The sequence below is a fragment of the Haliotis rubra genome, unplaced genomic scaffold, assembly GCF_003918875.1.
Source record: "Haliotis rubra isolate DU_JTF1 unplaced genomic scaffold, ASM391887v1 Scf90, whole genome shotgun sequence".
Classification (NCBI taxonomy): domain Eukaryota; kingdom Metazoa; phylum Mollusca; class Gastropoda; order Lepetellida; family Haliotidae; genus Haliotis; species Haliotis rubra.
In genome coordinates, this window is record NW_025767635.1 from 1,481,764 (window position 1) to 1,497,410 (window position 15,647).

Sequence of the window (15,647 nt, forward strand, 5' to 3'; positions counted from 1 at the left end):
AAGTGTTAGTTCACTTACAACATTTGATACAAACCGTAATCCAATCTCCCAACCTTACCTCTGGCTGGACAGACCTTCCTACTGACTCCATAACTATTACACAAATAAAGTAACTAATCTAAACAGCTTCTCTTAGCCGTATAACCAACTGCTGAAATGTTTTATACAACAAACCATTTCTCTCACGGTTACTGATTTTCTTTCATTCACAGTACAACACAGGAGAATCAGTGCTCCCTTCAGTAGCTCACCCAGATCTCGGCAACAGGCAACAGTTTGTAGACAACGGTCACTGAAGCTGTCATCGGGACTGATATCGAAATATGTCCTACATGAATGCAAGAGACTAAACAAAAACCTGATGGTCTGAACAACACAAGAACTCCTGTGAGGAAACACACACCAAAGTTCCACCTTCTCCGTGTGTCAGACCAGACATACTAGTATACACAAGAATATATGCATGTTAGGAGAATTAGAGCATGGTCTAAACTAGAACAAAAACATAAACAATGCAATGAACAGAATTTACTGAGGTGTGTTGAATCAAACAACTAACAAAACACCAAATTTCAGAACAATTTATTAAAAAAACTGACTTAGAAATCATCATAAATATCTTTTCAAAAATGGCAAATGCCCCCAAAGTTTTTTTCAGTATGAATTAGAACTGGTTGATTAACTGGGTGTCATCACTAGTGGAACAAGTATGTGAACGTTCAGCTTCAACTGTGCACTGGTTGATTGGTTTATCATATCATATTGCAAAAATAAAACACTGGGCACAAGTTAACATACTTAATAAAGACCTTTCCCTGTCGTTACATTCGTATTGTTGCAGTTTAAATAAACAGAATGTAAGAAACAGGAAAAACACACTGAGTCGGTTAATCCGTAAAACAAGGGAGAAATGTTTGGCTGTGCAGTAAACTTCCTAACCAGGGCCAGTGTCATTAAGTACAGGTAGTTGCAGCTATCACAGCTGGGGTCACAAGTAAGTAGAAACAGACACTCGTCTAGACGCTGGGGTCACATGTAAGAAGAAACAGACACTCGTCTAGACACTGGGGTCAGATGTAAGTAGAAACAGACACTTTCTAGATACTGGGGTCAGATGCTTAGAAACAGACACTTTCGCCTAGACGCTGGGGTCACATGTAAGGAGAAACAGACACTCGTCTAGACACTGGGGTCACATGTAGAGAGAAACAGACACTCGTCTAGACACTGGGGTCAGATGTAAGTAGAAACAGACACTCGTCTAGATACTGGGATCACATGTAGGTAGAAACAGACACTCGTCTAGACACTGGGGTCACATGTAAGTAGAAACAGACACTCGTCTAGATACAGACTTCATAATGACAACACTGTAACTAGTCTCTGTTTCTGTAAAGAACTGGTAAACTCAACCCTCGTACACGTCTCTCATCAGGTTTAGCCTCCACAGACTTCATCTGTCATGGAGTACAGAATCTAATAATTCAAAACTTGAGAAGTCTGTTTTGGAGTACAGAGACAATCATGTCATTTATATACAATCCAATACACAGAATAATGTTGACACATCCTATGTACATTTTATTAAATAATCATTCCATCAAATTCATACATTTCCATTGGTTAATAAATAACTCTCCAACCTGAATACAGTGTAAAACATAAACATGGACACAATAAACACAAGCTGAAAACAACAGAATTATTCCGACCTCCATCATGGCACCGTCCCCTGTCCAGCAATACATGGAAAGTGATACTATTATCTACTCAGGCTAATGTAACTTACCACAATCCACCCCTATATCACCGCCTCTATCCCACCCCTATATCACCGCCTCAATCCCACCTCTACATCCCCGCCTCAATCTCACCCCTACATCACCACCTCAATCCCACCCCTACATCACCACCTCAATCCCACCCCTACATCACCGCCTCAATCTCACCCCTACATCAATCATCCCTACATCATCCCACCCCTACATCACCACCTCAATCCCACCCCCTACATCTCAATCCCACCCCTATCATCATCAATCCCACCCTACATCAATCTCACCCCTACATCACCAATCTCACCCCTACTCAATCCCACCCCTACCAATCCACCCTACATCATCACATCCCACCCCTACATCACTGCCTCTCCATCCCACCGAGCCAACCCTTTGACTTGTTGTCGTGGCAACCAGTCAGGAGTTGTCTACTAGGATTCTGATTACCTATGATGTAATGTTCCTATTCTTGAGTGAATATGATACTAATTTGTCATATTAAACTACAGGAAATATAATAAAAAATACACTCCCTTTGATGTGGATGTTGAACAGACACCCAACACACAGACGGACATCCATGGACAATACGTCCAACACCAATACCTCTTTCTGCATTGAATCATGCATTGTTGTTTGATTGAACATGAAGAATATCTTCCTACATTGTTTGATTCAGGTGAGATTACAAACTCGGTCTAAAAAGATAATACTCCCATGAAAGATTATCAAATATGATCACTTACAATTGTATTTTCTGTTAAAATAAGCCTTGCTGTAAACTAGTGATCAGTATTTTTGGGTGCAATTTTCTTTGTTGACTTGTGATGCTTCAGTTTGAAACACGGAATACAATAACTTGATTGCAGTGATAGAAAGAAACTGGTATGCTTCCAGGTAATACATACTGAGATATCTTGTTATTGTCCTTGCTGCTTCTATAATACGTTTCTGAAATAACAGTGAACTAGACCTTTGCTATATGACTGAACCCAGAGCTGGAGAGTTGAACATGGGATGCCAAGGTCATGTGAGGTACCAAGGTCAAGGCAGCTATCTGATGACGTAATACCACCAGAGAGTCATGTATGTGGAACTACAGTGCTACCTTCAGCCAGACAGTGGTTATGTAGAGAGTACATATGTAACAGGGTGATGGAACGTCCAGCATTTCATTGAAACAAACATCTTGACAAAAACTTTACAAGCTGTAATGAACTTTCTTATTGTAGATCAATAGATCTCAGAACAAATATGGCTGCCTTCATCTAAATGATCTTAAGAGATAAAATGAACACAACCTGCAGAATGAATACTGTCAAGTCTTGAGCCACCACAGAGACCTGATCCTGCTCTGAGAATGAGTGAGGTGTTTCTCTTACACTTTCAGCAATGTTCCAGTCTTTGGGAACGCCAGGAATAATATTCGAAGGTTTTTCTCATCTCCAGCAAGCACTCACAGGTTTCCTGGTGTTTCTGGACCTTTGATATCCATGGAGTAAAGCATGCGTATAGAATGTCTATAAAATGTCATCAGTATCACAAAATTCTAATATAACAGAGTCAAATATTCAGTAAAAATAAATGTAAATATATAAGTACAGAACAAATCTCTCAACTTGTTGGGATTGTCATCTGTAGATGCCATCTTGTTATAAACTGCCATCACTTTATGTCTTTACAGCCTCACAGATTTGATGTCTTTACGGGGCACCAGCCTCGTATTAATTAACTAGCCATTTCTGACTCTCCTTCAGAGCCACTTATTTGAAGTATTTGAGACCTGCAACAGTCAAGAACTTCTCAATGAAGAGCTCGGAGTCCAAGACAGCAATGTGGGCAGCACGTCCAATGATGGTGTTGGCGGTACTGGACAGTGCATGGAACACATCGTAGCGGATCAGCTTACATCCTGGGTTGTCCACCACTGGCTTGAGGGTGTTCTCCACCATCTCCTTGTACACCGACCCTGAACAAAGAAAAACACAGGGTGAGTATGAGGTGCAGTGCAGTGCTATGCAGGCGGGGTCTGGGTGGTGAAATGAGAGTTTGGGATAAATTCCTCCTTGAACAGTTAGACTATGGTGTCTGAGCTTACTTAGTCATGCCCTACACTCTCAGCCATGCCCCTGCACACCAATCACCCCCAGTCACGCCCCCTTGACACTACTCACCCATAGCCACACCCACTGCACACCATCATCCCTAGCCACGCCCCCTGCACACCATCATCCCTAGCCATGTCAACTGCACACCACTCACCCCTAGTCTCACCCACTGCACACCACTCACCCCTAGCCATGTCCCCTCCACACCACTCACCCCTAGCCATGTCAACTGCACACCACTCACCTCTAGTCTCACCCACTGCACACCACTCACCCCTAGCCATGTCCCCTCCACACCACTCACCCCTAGCCATGTCAACTGCACACCACTCACCCCTAGTCTCACCCACTGCACACCACTCACCTCTAGTCTCACCCACTGCACACCACTCACCCCTAGCCATGTCCCCTCCACACCACTCACCCCTAGCCATGTCAACTGCACACCACTCACCCCTAGTCTCACCCACTGCACACCACTCACCCCTAGTCTCACCCACTGCACACCATCATCCCTGGTCTCACCCACTGCACACCACTCACCCCTAGTCTCACCCACTGCACACCACTCACCCCTAGCCACACCCACTGCACACCATCATCCCTAGTCTCACCCACTGCACACCATTATCCCTAGTCTCACCCACTGCACACCACTCACCCCTAGTCTCACCCACTGCACACCATCATCCCTAGCCATGCCCCCTGCACACCACTCACCCCTAGTCTCACCCACTGCACACCACTTCACCCCTAGCTACCCACCTGCACACCATCATCCCTTGTCTCACCCCACTGCACACCACTCACCCCTAGTCTCACCCACTGCACACCTCATCATCTCCTAGCTACTTCCTGCACACCACTCACACCACCCTAGTCTCACCCACTGCACACCATCACCCCAGCTACACCCACTGCACACCATCATCCCTAGTCTCTCACCCACTGCACCACACCACCCCTAGTCTCACCCCACTGCACACCATCATCCCTAGCTATGCCCACTGCACACCACTCACCCCTAGTCTCACCCACTGCACACCACTTCACCCCTAGCACCACTTCATCCCTCACCCACTGCACACCATCATCCCTAGTCTCACCCACTGCACACCACTCACCCCTAGTCTCACCCACTGCACACCATCATCCAGCCACTTCCCCTGCACACCATCAATATCCCTTAGTCTCACCCACTGCACACCACTCACCCTAGTCTCACCCACTGCACACCACTCTCACCCTAGTCTCACCCACTGCACACCACTCACCCCTAGTCTCACCCACTGCACACCACTCAGTCTCCCTAGTCTCACCCCACTGCACACCACTCACCCCTAGTCTCACCCACTGCACACCACTCACACCCTAGTCACACCCCCTGCACACCACTCACCCCTAGTCTCACCCACTGCACACCACTCACCCCTAGTCTCACCCACTGCACACTCACCCTAGTCTCACCCCCTGCACACCACTTCCCCTGCACAGCACTCACACCCCTAGTCATACCCTGCACAGCACAGCACTCACCCCTAGCCACCCCCTCACCCCATGCTTCTACTGCACACCACTTCACCCCTAGTCACGCCCCTGCACTCCCACCACTCACCCCTTTAGTCACGCCCTTTAAGGTCCACTGCATCTTCCTCTCACTCCCTAGACACCTCCCACTGCACACCACCTCATCCCTAGTCTCACCCACTGCACACCACTTCACCCCTAGTCACACCCACTGCACACCACTCCACCCTTGTCTCACACTCCACTGCACACCACTCACCCCTAGTCTCACCTCCACTGCACACCACTCACCCCTAGACACCCACTCACTCACCCATCATCCCTAGTCACACCCACTGCACACCACACTCACCCCTAGTCTCACCCACTGCACACCACTCACCCCTAGTCTCACCCACTGCACACCACTCACCCCTAGTCTCACCCACTGCACACCACTCACCCCTAGTCTCACCCACTGCACACCACTCACCCCTAGTCTCACCCACTGCACACCACTCACCCCAGTCTCACCCCTAGTCTCACTCCACTGCACACTGCACACCACTCACCCCCTAGTCTCTCACCCACTGCACACCACTCACCCCTAGTCTCACACCCACTGCACACCACTCACCCTAGTCTCACCCCACTGCACACCACTCACCCCCTAGTCTCACCCACTGCACACCACTCTCACCCCTAGTCTCACCCACTGCACACCACTCACCCTCTAGTCTCACCCACTGCACACCACTCACCCCTAGCCTCTCACCCACTGCACACCCACACTCACCCACTCCAGCCCTAGCCCCCACCCACTGCACACCACTCACCCCTAGTCCATGTCACCCACTGCACACCACTCACCCCTAGCCTCACCTACTGCACACCACTCACCCCTAGCCATCACCCACTGCACACCACTCACCCCTAGTCTTCACCCAACTGCACACCACTTCACCCTAGTCTCACCCACTGCACACCACTGCACCCTAGTCCACCAACTGCACACCACTCACCCCTAGTCTCACCCACTGCACACCACTCACCCCTAGCCACACCCACTGCACACCACTCACCCCTAGTCTCACCCACTGCACACCACTTCACCCCTAGTCTCACCCACTGCACACCACTCACACCCCTAGTCTCACCCACTGCACACCACTCACCCCCTAGCCATGTCCCTCCACACCACCAGTCACCCCTAGTCTCACCCACTGCACACCACTCACCCCCTAGTCTCACCCACTGCACACCACTCTCACCCCTAGTCTCACCCACTGCACACCACTCACCCCTAGCCATGTCAACTGCACACCACTCACCCCTAGTCTCACCCACTGCACACCACTCACCCCTAGCCATGTCCCTCCACACCACTCACCCCTAGTCTCTCACCCACTGCACACCACTCACCCCTAGCCACGCCTCTTCACACCACTCACACCACCCCTAGCCATGTCCCCTCCACACCACTCTCACCCCTAGTCTCACCCACTGCACACCACTCACCCCTAGTCTCACCCACTGCACACCACTCACCCCTAGCCACGCCCCCTTCACACCACTCACCCCTAGCCATGTCCCCTCCACACCACTCACCCCTAGTCTCACCCACTGCACACCACTCACCCCTAGTCTCACCCACTGCACACCACTCACCCCTAGTCTCACCCACTGCACACCACTCACCCCTAGTCTCACCCACTGCACACCACTCACCCCTAGCCATGTCAACTGCACACCACTCACCCCTAGTCTCACCCACTGCACACCACTCACCCCTAGCCATGTCAACTGCACACCACTCACCCCTAGTCTCACCCACTGCACACCACTCACCCCTAGTCTCACCCACTGCACACCACTCACCCCTAGCCATGTCAACTGCACACCACTCACCCCTAGTCTCACCCACTGCACACCACTCACCCCTAGTCTCACCCACTGCACACCACTCACCCCTAGCCATGTCCCCTCCACACCACTCACCCCTAGTCTCAACCACTGCACACCACTCACCCCTAGTCTCACCCACTGCACACCACTCAAAGACTAGTGAGTGTGAGTAAGTTGTGTTTTACACCGCTTTTAGCAATATTCCAGCAATATCACGGCGGGGGACACCAGAAATGGGCTTAACACATTGTACCCATGTGGGGAATCGAACCCGGGCCTTCGGAGTGACGAGCGAACGCTTTAACCACTGGGCTACCTCACCGCCCCCTCAAGACTAGTCACACACCCCATTATACACCACTCACCCCTAGCCACACACACTGCACGCCACTCAAGACTAGCCATGTCCCCTGCACACCACTCCTCCCTGGCCAAGCCCTCGGCCCACCACTTACCCATGAGTCCGCCATCCCGCTGAGCAGCTTTGCAATATTCAATGCGTGATGAATGATAGGGCACGTAACGGTCTTGATTGGAACCAACTAGCAGCACATGCTTGAAATGTTGGAGGACTGGAACATGAGGAACAATAATATATTATTTCATGTCAATGAAGTTTGACCTGGGATTTGTATCTGAACCTAGGGGTCTAAATTTAATTTATGATTTCCATACTTTCAAAAGTATTTTTGCATTGCATGTAATTTACAGTTATGAATTTTAACTATTCTTTTGTTCATATCTAAATTGTTTTAGAATTACAATAACTCTATGCCTTTTGGATTATGGGTTGAACTTTAAGTTATGCTAGCTGATATACCATAGCGATTAGCCACTGTTTGTCCCAGCTAACATCCCAAACTAAGACGGTAGCTAGTGGGTGAGGTTTATCAGCCGTGACTGGATTGGCCATTGAGAACACCCAGCTTATTTTAAGTCTTTCACAAGCTCTGTCCCTCTGGCTCAAGATTTGTGAAAAAGTTAGAAATCATTGTGGTAAGTTAAGCTGTGGACCTCTACAGATCAATCCTGCAACAGTGAAACATTATCAACAACAACAATAAACCTTCTAGTCCATGGTTTAGTGTTGTCCTTCTCTTCACTGATCATTTGTTATGATCTTCCATTCTTCTGATGCAGGGCCACACACTGGACCAGATAGCCCAGAGGACCTTCCTTACCCCAGGACAAATTATGAGGTTTAGAGTGCTTCCTGATAAGGGAGATAACTCTTGTGGATAACTCCACTTGGAGGACCACTAGGAAAAATTATGAGATTTCTGTTAGGAGAGAAAACTCCTGGGGGATTGTGCTTGGAGGACCACTAGGAAGAACGACAACACAAAACTACTTATAGTTTAAAGTTTATAAATCAAACTAAACCTGTGGATTCAGAAACAAGTTTCAGTAAAAAGGCAATCAAGTGTTAGAAGATCGTATTGTAAGAATATTTGGAGATTCCTATAAACACTTTGAAACTGGCACTGAATTAAGTGTTGCGTACCTGGCTTGCAGCTGAGCTTGTAGAGGAAGGACTGGCGCGGGTCAGGCTGGTCCTTCATACTCAGCTGAAGCAGGGACCCAGACTTTTTCCATTTCTGCATGAACCACATTCCTGTAGACACAAATACATGCAAACACCAGATGAACAGACCAGCAATATCCCATCTGTATGATGTAAGGAATGTAAGTGATTGAGTGATTGAGACAGCGCAGTTATGAAAATTGCGAGGCAAGATGCAAGCCGTCCGACCATCAGTCCATTTGGTCACTGACTGGCTTGCTGGGCCCAGTACAACTGTACACTACATGGAAACCATGGCAACCATCACAGTCAGTCCAACACATATCACAGCATGTTTCACAACATTGACAAAACTCATTCAGTCACCCATTCATTGAGTGAGTAGTTCAACACTACTTGAAAAGTACTTCACAGGACAGCAGTAAGTGGTTGTCAACACTGAAGGTCCCTGTAGTTCACACCTTGGTGCAGCCAGCGGACAGGGATGCTGCAGACACAGACGTAACCAGGGAGACCTGGGTATCGAAACCCAAAGAATAACATTGAGCAACATACACTGTACAGCAACATACGCTCTGTACAGTAACATACGCTCTGTACAGCAACATACACTGTACAGCAACATACACTCTGTACAGCAACATACACTCTCTACAGCAACATACACTCCCTACAGCAACATACACTCTGTATGTGAACATACACTCTGTACAGCAACATACACTGTACAGCAACATACACTGTACTGCAACATACACTCTCTACAACAACGTTACACTGTACAGCAACGTACACTCTGTACAGCAACATACACTCTGTACAGCAACATATACTCTGTACAGCAACATACGCTCTGTACAGCAACATACACTGTACAACAACATACACTCTCTACAACGTACACTCTGTACAGCAACATACACTCTGTACAGCAACATACACTCTGTATGGGAACATACACTCTGTACAGCAACATACACTGTACAGCAACATACGCTCTGTACAGCAACATACACTCTCTACAACAACGTACACTGTACAGCAACATACACTCTGTACAGCAACATACACTCTGTACAGCAACATACACTCTCTACAATGTACACTCTGTACAGCAACATACACTCTGTACAACAACGTAACCTCTGTACAGCAACATACACTGTACAGCAACATACACTCTCTACAACATACACTCTCTACAGCAACATACACTCTGTACAACAACATACACTCTGTACAGCAACATACACTCTGTACAGCAACATACACTCTCTACAACAACATACACTCTGTACAGCAACATACACTCTGTACAGCAACATACACTCTGTACAGCAACATACACTGTACAGCAACATACGCTCTGTACAGCAACATACCCTCTGTACAGCAACATACAGTGCCATACACAACGAGACATGCTTGTCCTCCATGTACCCGTGAAGGTCCGGGTTAGAATATTGATGTCCAGCTACCCATGCTTGTGGTAAGAGGCGACTAACGGGATCGGGTGGTCAGGCTTGCTGACTTGGTTGACACATGTCATCAGTTCCAAATTGTGCAGATCGATGCTCATGCTGTTGATTACTGGATTGTCTGGTCCAGACTCGATTATTTACAGACCGCCGCCATATATCTGGAAAATTGCTGAATGCGGCATAAAACTCAACTCACTCACTCACTCACTCACTTGTCCTCCATGTACGTTAATTATACAAATAGCCAAGAAAGGTTAATGGTCCAACAGACACCCACCCATATTGACGAGACCGCTCGTATTGTATATAGATCCAAGATGAGGGCCGGACAGAGACAGAAAGGTGTACAGTTTTGGCAACAGGTGGGCGAGTTGTGGCTGTGACAGCGCCGAGCGGATGATGATGTTTCCAAGAGAGTGACCAATGAAACTGCAGTATGAAAAGACATCACTTTACAATTAGGTTCATAGCCCCAAGCATGTAATTTTTTGAGTAAAATTGATATTTTATACTTATCCTGACTCATGCTCTTTTGCTTGTCCCCTTCCTCTTGCGAACATAGTGGAACACTTGTATCTCCTTAATTGAAGCTCCCTTCAATGTAAAATCACTAATTGGTACTCACCCAAGAGTTGCCTCCCCTGCCGTAAGGGCGGGAACAGGTGTCGCCACCCTCTGGCCTCATGCTTCACTCTCTCCTGATTTAGCGAGCCCAACACTTGAATTTACAGGGAAATCCAAAGTGTTATGTGGGGAGGATGGGAGGGCTAACCTCATGAGTCAGGATAAGTATAAAATATCAATTTTACTCAAAAAATTACATATTTTTCCTTATCCTGACTCATGCTCTTTTGCTTGTAGAATCCTCCGGAGTGGAGGTGGGCATAAACAGAATACTTTGGATTTATAATTAGTGATTTAAATAATTTATATTGTAATAACCCCTGCGGGAACTTCATAAAGGCATTGACTTAGGATATTTCCTCTATAATAAGCCATAGGTTATATATTACCATAACTGGGGTATTACATTACTCATATACTGATATACCAAATTATATAAATAGATATAAAAGCGACTCTGATAGAGAAGCTGTACAACTGAACATAAAACTCAGTATGAGCTTAAGGTTGAATAACCTAAGCTAAATATATACATAGCCCTAGAACTCCGTGGAGTTATAAGCTAAATAATGTATGTATAATATACATAATAATCTCGTGGGGGTGAATATTAACGCCTACGAGGGACTGTCAGTTGCTGAGCGAGGACCAAAGGACTGAAATGGTGAATGCCAGAGACGTCCTCGGTGGTGATATCTCTCAGATAGTGATTAGCAAACACCATGTTAGATTTCCAGAAGCATCCTTCCATAATTGTATTCAATGAACAGTTACCGTGAAGGGCGAGGGTGGAAGCCAAAGCCCTGATTTCATGGGGATTTGATGCTGTTGGAGGGTCCAGTCCTGCTGCCTTGTAGGCGCGTAGAATGACAGTCCTTATCCATATAGATATGGTGGTACGAGAGACTTCTGTCTGATTAGTGGCGATAACGGGATGAACAATCTTCTGAAGCGATCTTAAGCCTTGTTTTGGAGCAGCGTAAATAGATTTTGAGAGCTCATTACTGGGCATAGCGATAAGTCCAATGTATCTTGAGATCGAGAATCGAGGATAGTGCAGGGGCGATGAAATAACCTGTCTGGTTGGCCTGGTAGTTGATTTTTGGCGATGAAATCCCATCTTAATCCCAGGTGCTGTGTTTTGATTGTCATCAAACTGTATCCTCTCATAATCTAGAGCGTGAATTTCAGATATTCTGGCTGCGTGGCTAGCGATAACAGGAAAATTGTTTTCTGTGAGAGAAATTCAAAGGTTGTCGATTCCAATGGTTCATAATCCTCACTTGTGAGGTGTTGTAGCACTACATTCAGATCCCAAGCTGGAAGTGGAACTTCCGCTTTGGTCCTCAATCCGGGAAAGCACGTAGTAAGGCCAGTAACTCTGGTGTTTTTGTCAATTTAACACCCGTTCTCATAGAAATCACAGAACTAAAGCGGCAAGATATGTGGACAATGTCGAGCCTTTTAAATGTTTGTTTTGCCGTAAAGTAACACAAATAGTCTGCCACTTGAGGATCGTGTAGCATCTCTGGCTGTAAAACCCTTGTTTGCTGCGTAATTTTTTGAAACTGTGCCACTTGTAAAATGCATTACAAGATTCACGAGTTGAGTATCGTAAAGGCAAAGCGTGACCGCTTTTGCGCCCTGGTAGAATATCCTCTCTTGTTTAAACACATTTTAATACAGTCCATACGTGAAGTTTGAATACTTCTGGGTTTCTGTGCACCTGTTTGGTGTGTGGATGTATTAACAGCTTGAGCTTAGGTAGCTCTAGTGCGGTTGACCGATTTCTTGTATTAGAATGGGAAACCACGTTCTGGCCGACCAGTAGGTAGCGACCAAAATGAGTTGTAGGCTCTGTGTTTGACTGATTTTCTGTAATACTTGAGGTATTATTGCTGGGGGAAGGAAAGCGCATACGCATTGAGGCCTTCCCATGATATGCTTAAGCGTCCGTTGCCCATGCTTGTGGGTCTGGAACTGGTGACACGAATGTCGGTAGTTGATTGTTGAATCTTGTGGCGAATAGATCTACTAGTGGCTCCTATTTGCTTGATTATCTGTGCAAATATCTCTGTATTGAGCATCCATTCTGTCGTGACGGTAGATGTGGCGAGAGAGTCGTCTGCTAGTATATTCCTGGCTCGGGAATGTGGCATGCTTTGACATGTAGATTTAGATCTTGGATTAATTCGAACAGTTGAAAGGTTAAAGTCAAAAGGTTCGGCGATCTCGTTGAGCCTTGCCTGTTCACATAGAAGCGCCACTGTCGAGTTGTCGGTATGTATCATTAGGTCGCATTCTGTAGAATGTTGCTCCAATGTCTTATGGCGTTGATTACAGCTTTCATCTCTAATGAGTTTATGTGGAGCTTGCTTTCTAGCTGATTCCATAACCCTGATGCCGTCCGGTTGGTGAGATGAGCTCCCCAACCTTGGGTGGCGTCTACATATAGATGGGTTTTGAATTCCTGCTCTGCTAAACAAATCCCTTCGCAGACATTCGATTTCTTGGTCCACCATAGTAGATGAGGTCTGAGATGTTTCGGTAGACTGAATGGTTGTAGGTCGTCGAGATGTGTGTTGATGAAGACCTGTAAGGGACATAACTGTAATCTGCCTCTGACTGTCAAGTCTTGGGCTGATGTTAGAAGACCTAGTAAGCTCTGCCATTGTCGAAGTGGTAGCGGAGAGAGTAGGGCTGGTGGAATGATCTGTTGGATCTTGAGCCAACGGTCTTCTGGTACGACTATACGGTTGAGATTGGTGATAAATCGAATGCCTAGGAATTGCAGATCTTGCGATGGTACTAGGTCCGACTTGAGTAAGTTTACTAACCATCCCAGCTGTGTTAGTAGCTTTATGATGTAGTTTAACTGTAGTTTGAGATGCTGTGGATCTTGATCTACTTGTATCCCGTCGTCGAGGAAGAACACACTCGCGTAGCCCTTAGCGATGTAGATGGGTGACAATCGGTTTCGTTATCCTCGTGAATAACCATGGGGCTGATGATATTCGAATGGGAGTACTTTCCACTGGTAATGTAACCCGTCTAGTGTAAACCGTAGGTATTTCCTGGATTCGGGATGTATAGGGATGTGCAGATAAGCATCTTGTAGATCTATACTGCCCATGTAGTCCATGGGGCGAATCATGTGCCGTAACTGCGGTAGATGTATCATGCGGAACCTCGGTGGTCTGCGTAGATAAGTCTTGTTGAAGAAGCTCATGTTGTAAATGAGTCTGTATTTCTCCTTGGAGTTTTTCTTGGGTACTAGGAAAACTGGGGAGTAGAAAACTGGTTCGATGTTTCCTTGATCTATTACTTCTATGGCCTGCTTGGTTAGGAGTAATGTAACAGCCTCTCTTAACTTTGGTAGTTGCTGTGCCTGTACGTCGAACTTGTCTGTAGTGGGATACGAAATCCGTGTTGAAGAATGTTGGAGACATAGGTGTCTTGAAGCATTCCCCAGTTTTCCCAGTGCAGTTGGAGACGTCCACCCACTTGTGACGGTTGTACTGGAACGGCTGGGGGTGGAAGACTCCAGTCGTTCCGAACCTGTCTTTCAGCGTTTATAGTTGCGGGAACCTCTGGGTGTCCTGCCTCTTCCTGACCCTCCTCTATAGTTGCCATATGGGCGACGAAAAGAATCTCTTCCCCTGGAACTGGCTATCTTCCTGTCTCTTGCTCTTTGTAGGCCCGTGAATTTAGATCTCCTGAGTATCTTTGTGAAGTCTGTCGAATGACACTGGCTAAGCGTGTCCATCGATTTAATCATCAGGACTTCTCTGGAATCCTTGGTGACTTCCTTGGAGACTTTGTCTATTCCTCCGTCAAAGATGGATGGGGAAGACCACGGGCTGTATATAGTGGAGCTGTAAAGTTCTCACCCCAGTTGCAGGAGCGAGGAGGCCTTGACTGACGAGCTAAGGTCAATGCTGCTGAGACAGGCGTGAGATGATCTGTTAAGAACTGCTGGTCCTTCTTTTGCATCAGTAGGGCCGAGTAAATTATTCTATTATCTTCAGAGGTCGTGTTATACGAGAAATCTGGTGATAAGTGTCTCATTTATTGTTCTAGATCTATTTAGACCAAAGAACATACGTCTCGTCATGGTTTCTATCTGAACCAATTTCGATCATCAATCTTGTAGTACTTGTTCTTGGCATCGGAGATCAGCTTGTAGTTCTCATCGATGTCTTGCGCCTTGAAGAAGGGGTCCATATTATGCGTGGAGAACTTCTTGGCGTGAAAGTTTGGCAGATGTGGTGTCTGAACCTTCGTGGCTTTGTGGAATGCTGTATCTAGGTTCTGTGGTACCGCATACTTGTCGGGTCGATTGGGGGGTAGTGTGATAGCATCTGCATCGTCTTCTTTCATCAGGTATGTCTGCGCCGAGTTGCCACTCTTGGAAGGTGATGAGAGATCTAGATTATTGACCATCCAATATCTTATCTCTGCATCTGAGAAAATAATTCCTCCATCATCTTCCATTCCATCATCATTAATGAGAGGTTGTTGCTCTTCTGATGTAGGACTGTGTGGCTCTATCTCTATATCGTTTGGACGCTTGTGGAGATCTAGTTGTAGGCTGTGTGCAGACCTGTGAGGTGATCGGCGTGGTGATGTACGTGGAGATCGGGCGTGGTGATCGGGCGAGGCGATCGTCTTGGTGATCTACATCGATAGGTTGATCTTCTTGGAGACCTGTGAGGGGACC

The 15,647-nt window shown here is 46.7% G+C and overlaps 1 protein-coding gene and 1 long non-coding RNA gene across 2 annotated transcripts in view; both read right to left on the reverse strand.

The window, feature by feature from the left end:
* Positions 1-567: 567 nt before the first annotated feature.
* Positions 568-1,950, reverse strand: LOC124263999. Its single transcript, XR_006895020.1, has 2 exons — positions 1,889-1,950; positions 568-1,813 (listed from the first exon to the last, which is right to left on the reverse strand). It is a non-coding gene; the product is annotated as an uncharacterized LOC124263999 (long non-coding RNA).
* A 167-nt stretch (positions 1,951-2,117) lies between these two features.
* The window catches only part of LOC124263952 (protein FAM135A-like), a 68,810-nt gene continuing 55,280 nt past the window's right edge, over positions 2,118-15,647 (reverse strand). The window contains exons 19-22 of the mRNA XM_046698679.1: positions 10,581-10,732; positions 8,802-8,912; positions 7,753-7,869; positions 2,118-3,747 (exon numbers count right to left, since the gene is read on the reverse strand). Of these exons, the coding sequence (XP_046554635.1) occupies positions 3,542-3,747; positions 7,753-7,869; positions 8,802-8,912; positions 10,581-10,732 (586 nt within the window). The 3' untranslated portion in view covers positions 2,118-3,541. The remainder of the gene's footprint in view (positions 3,748-7,752; positions 7,870-8,801; positions 8,913-10,580; positions 10,733-15,647) is intronic.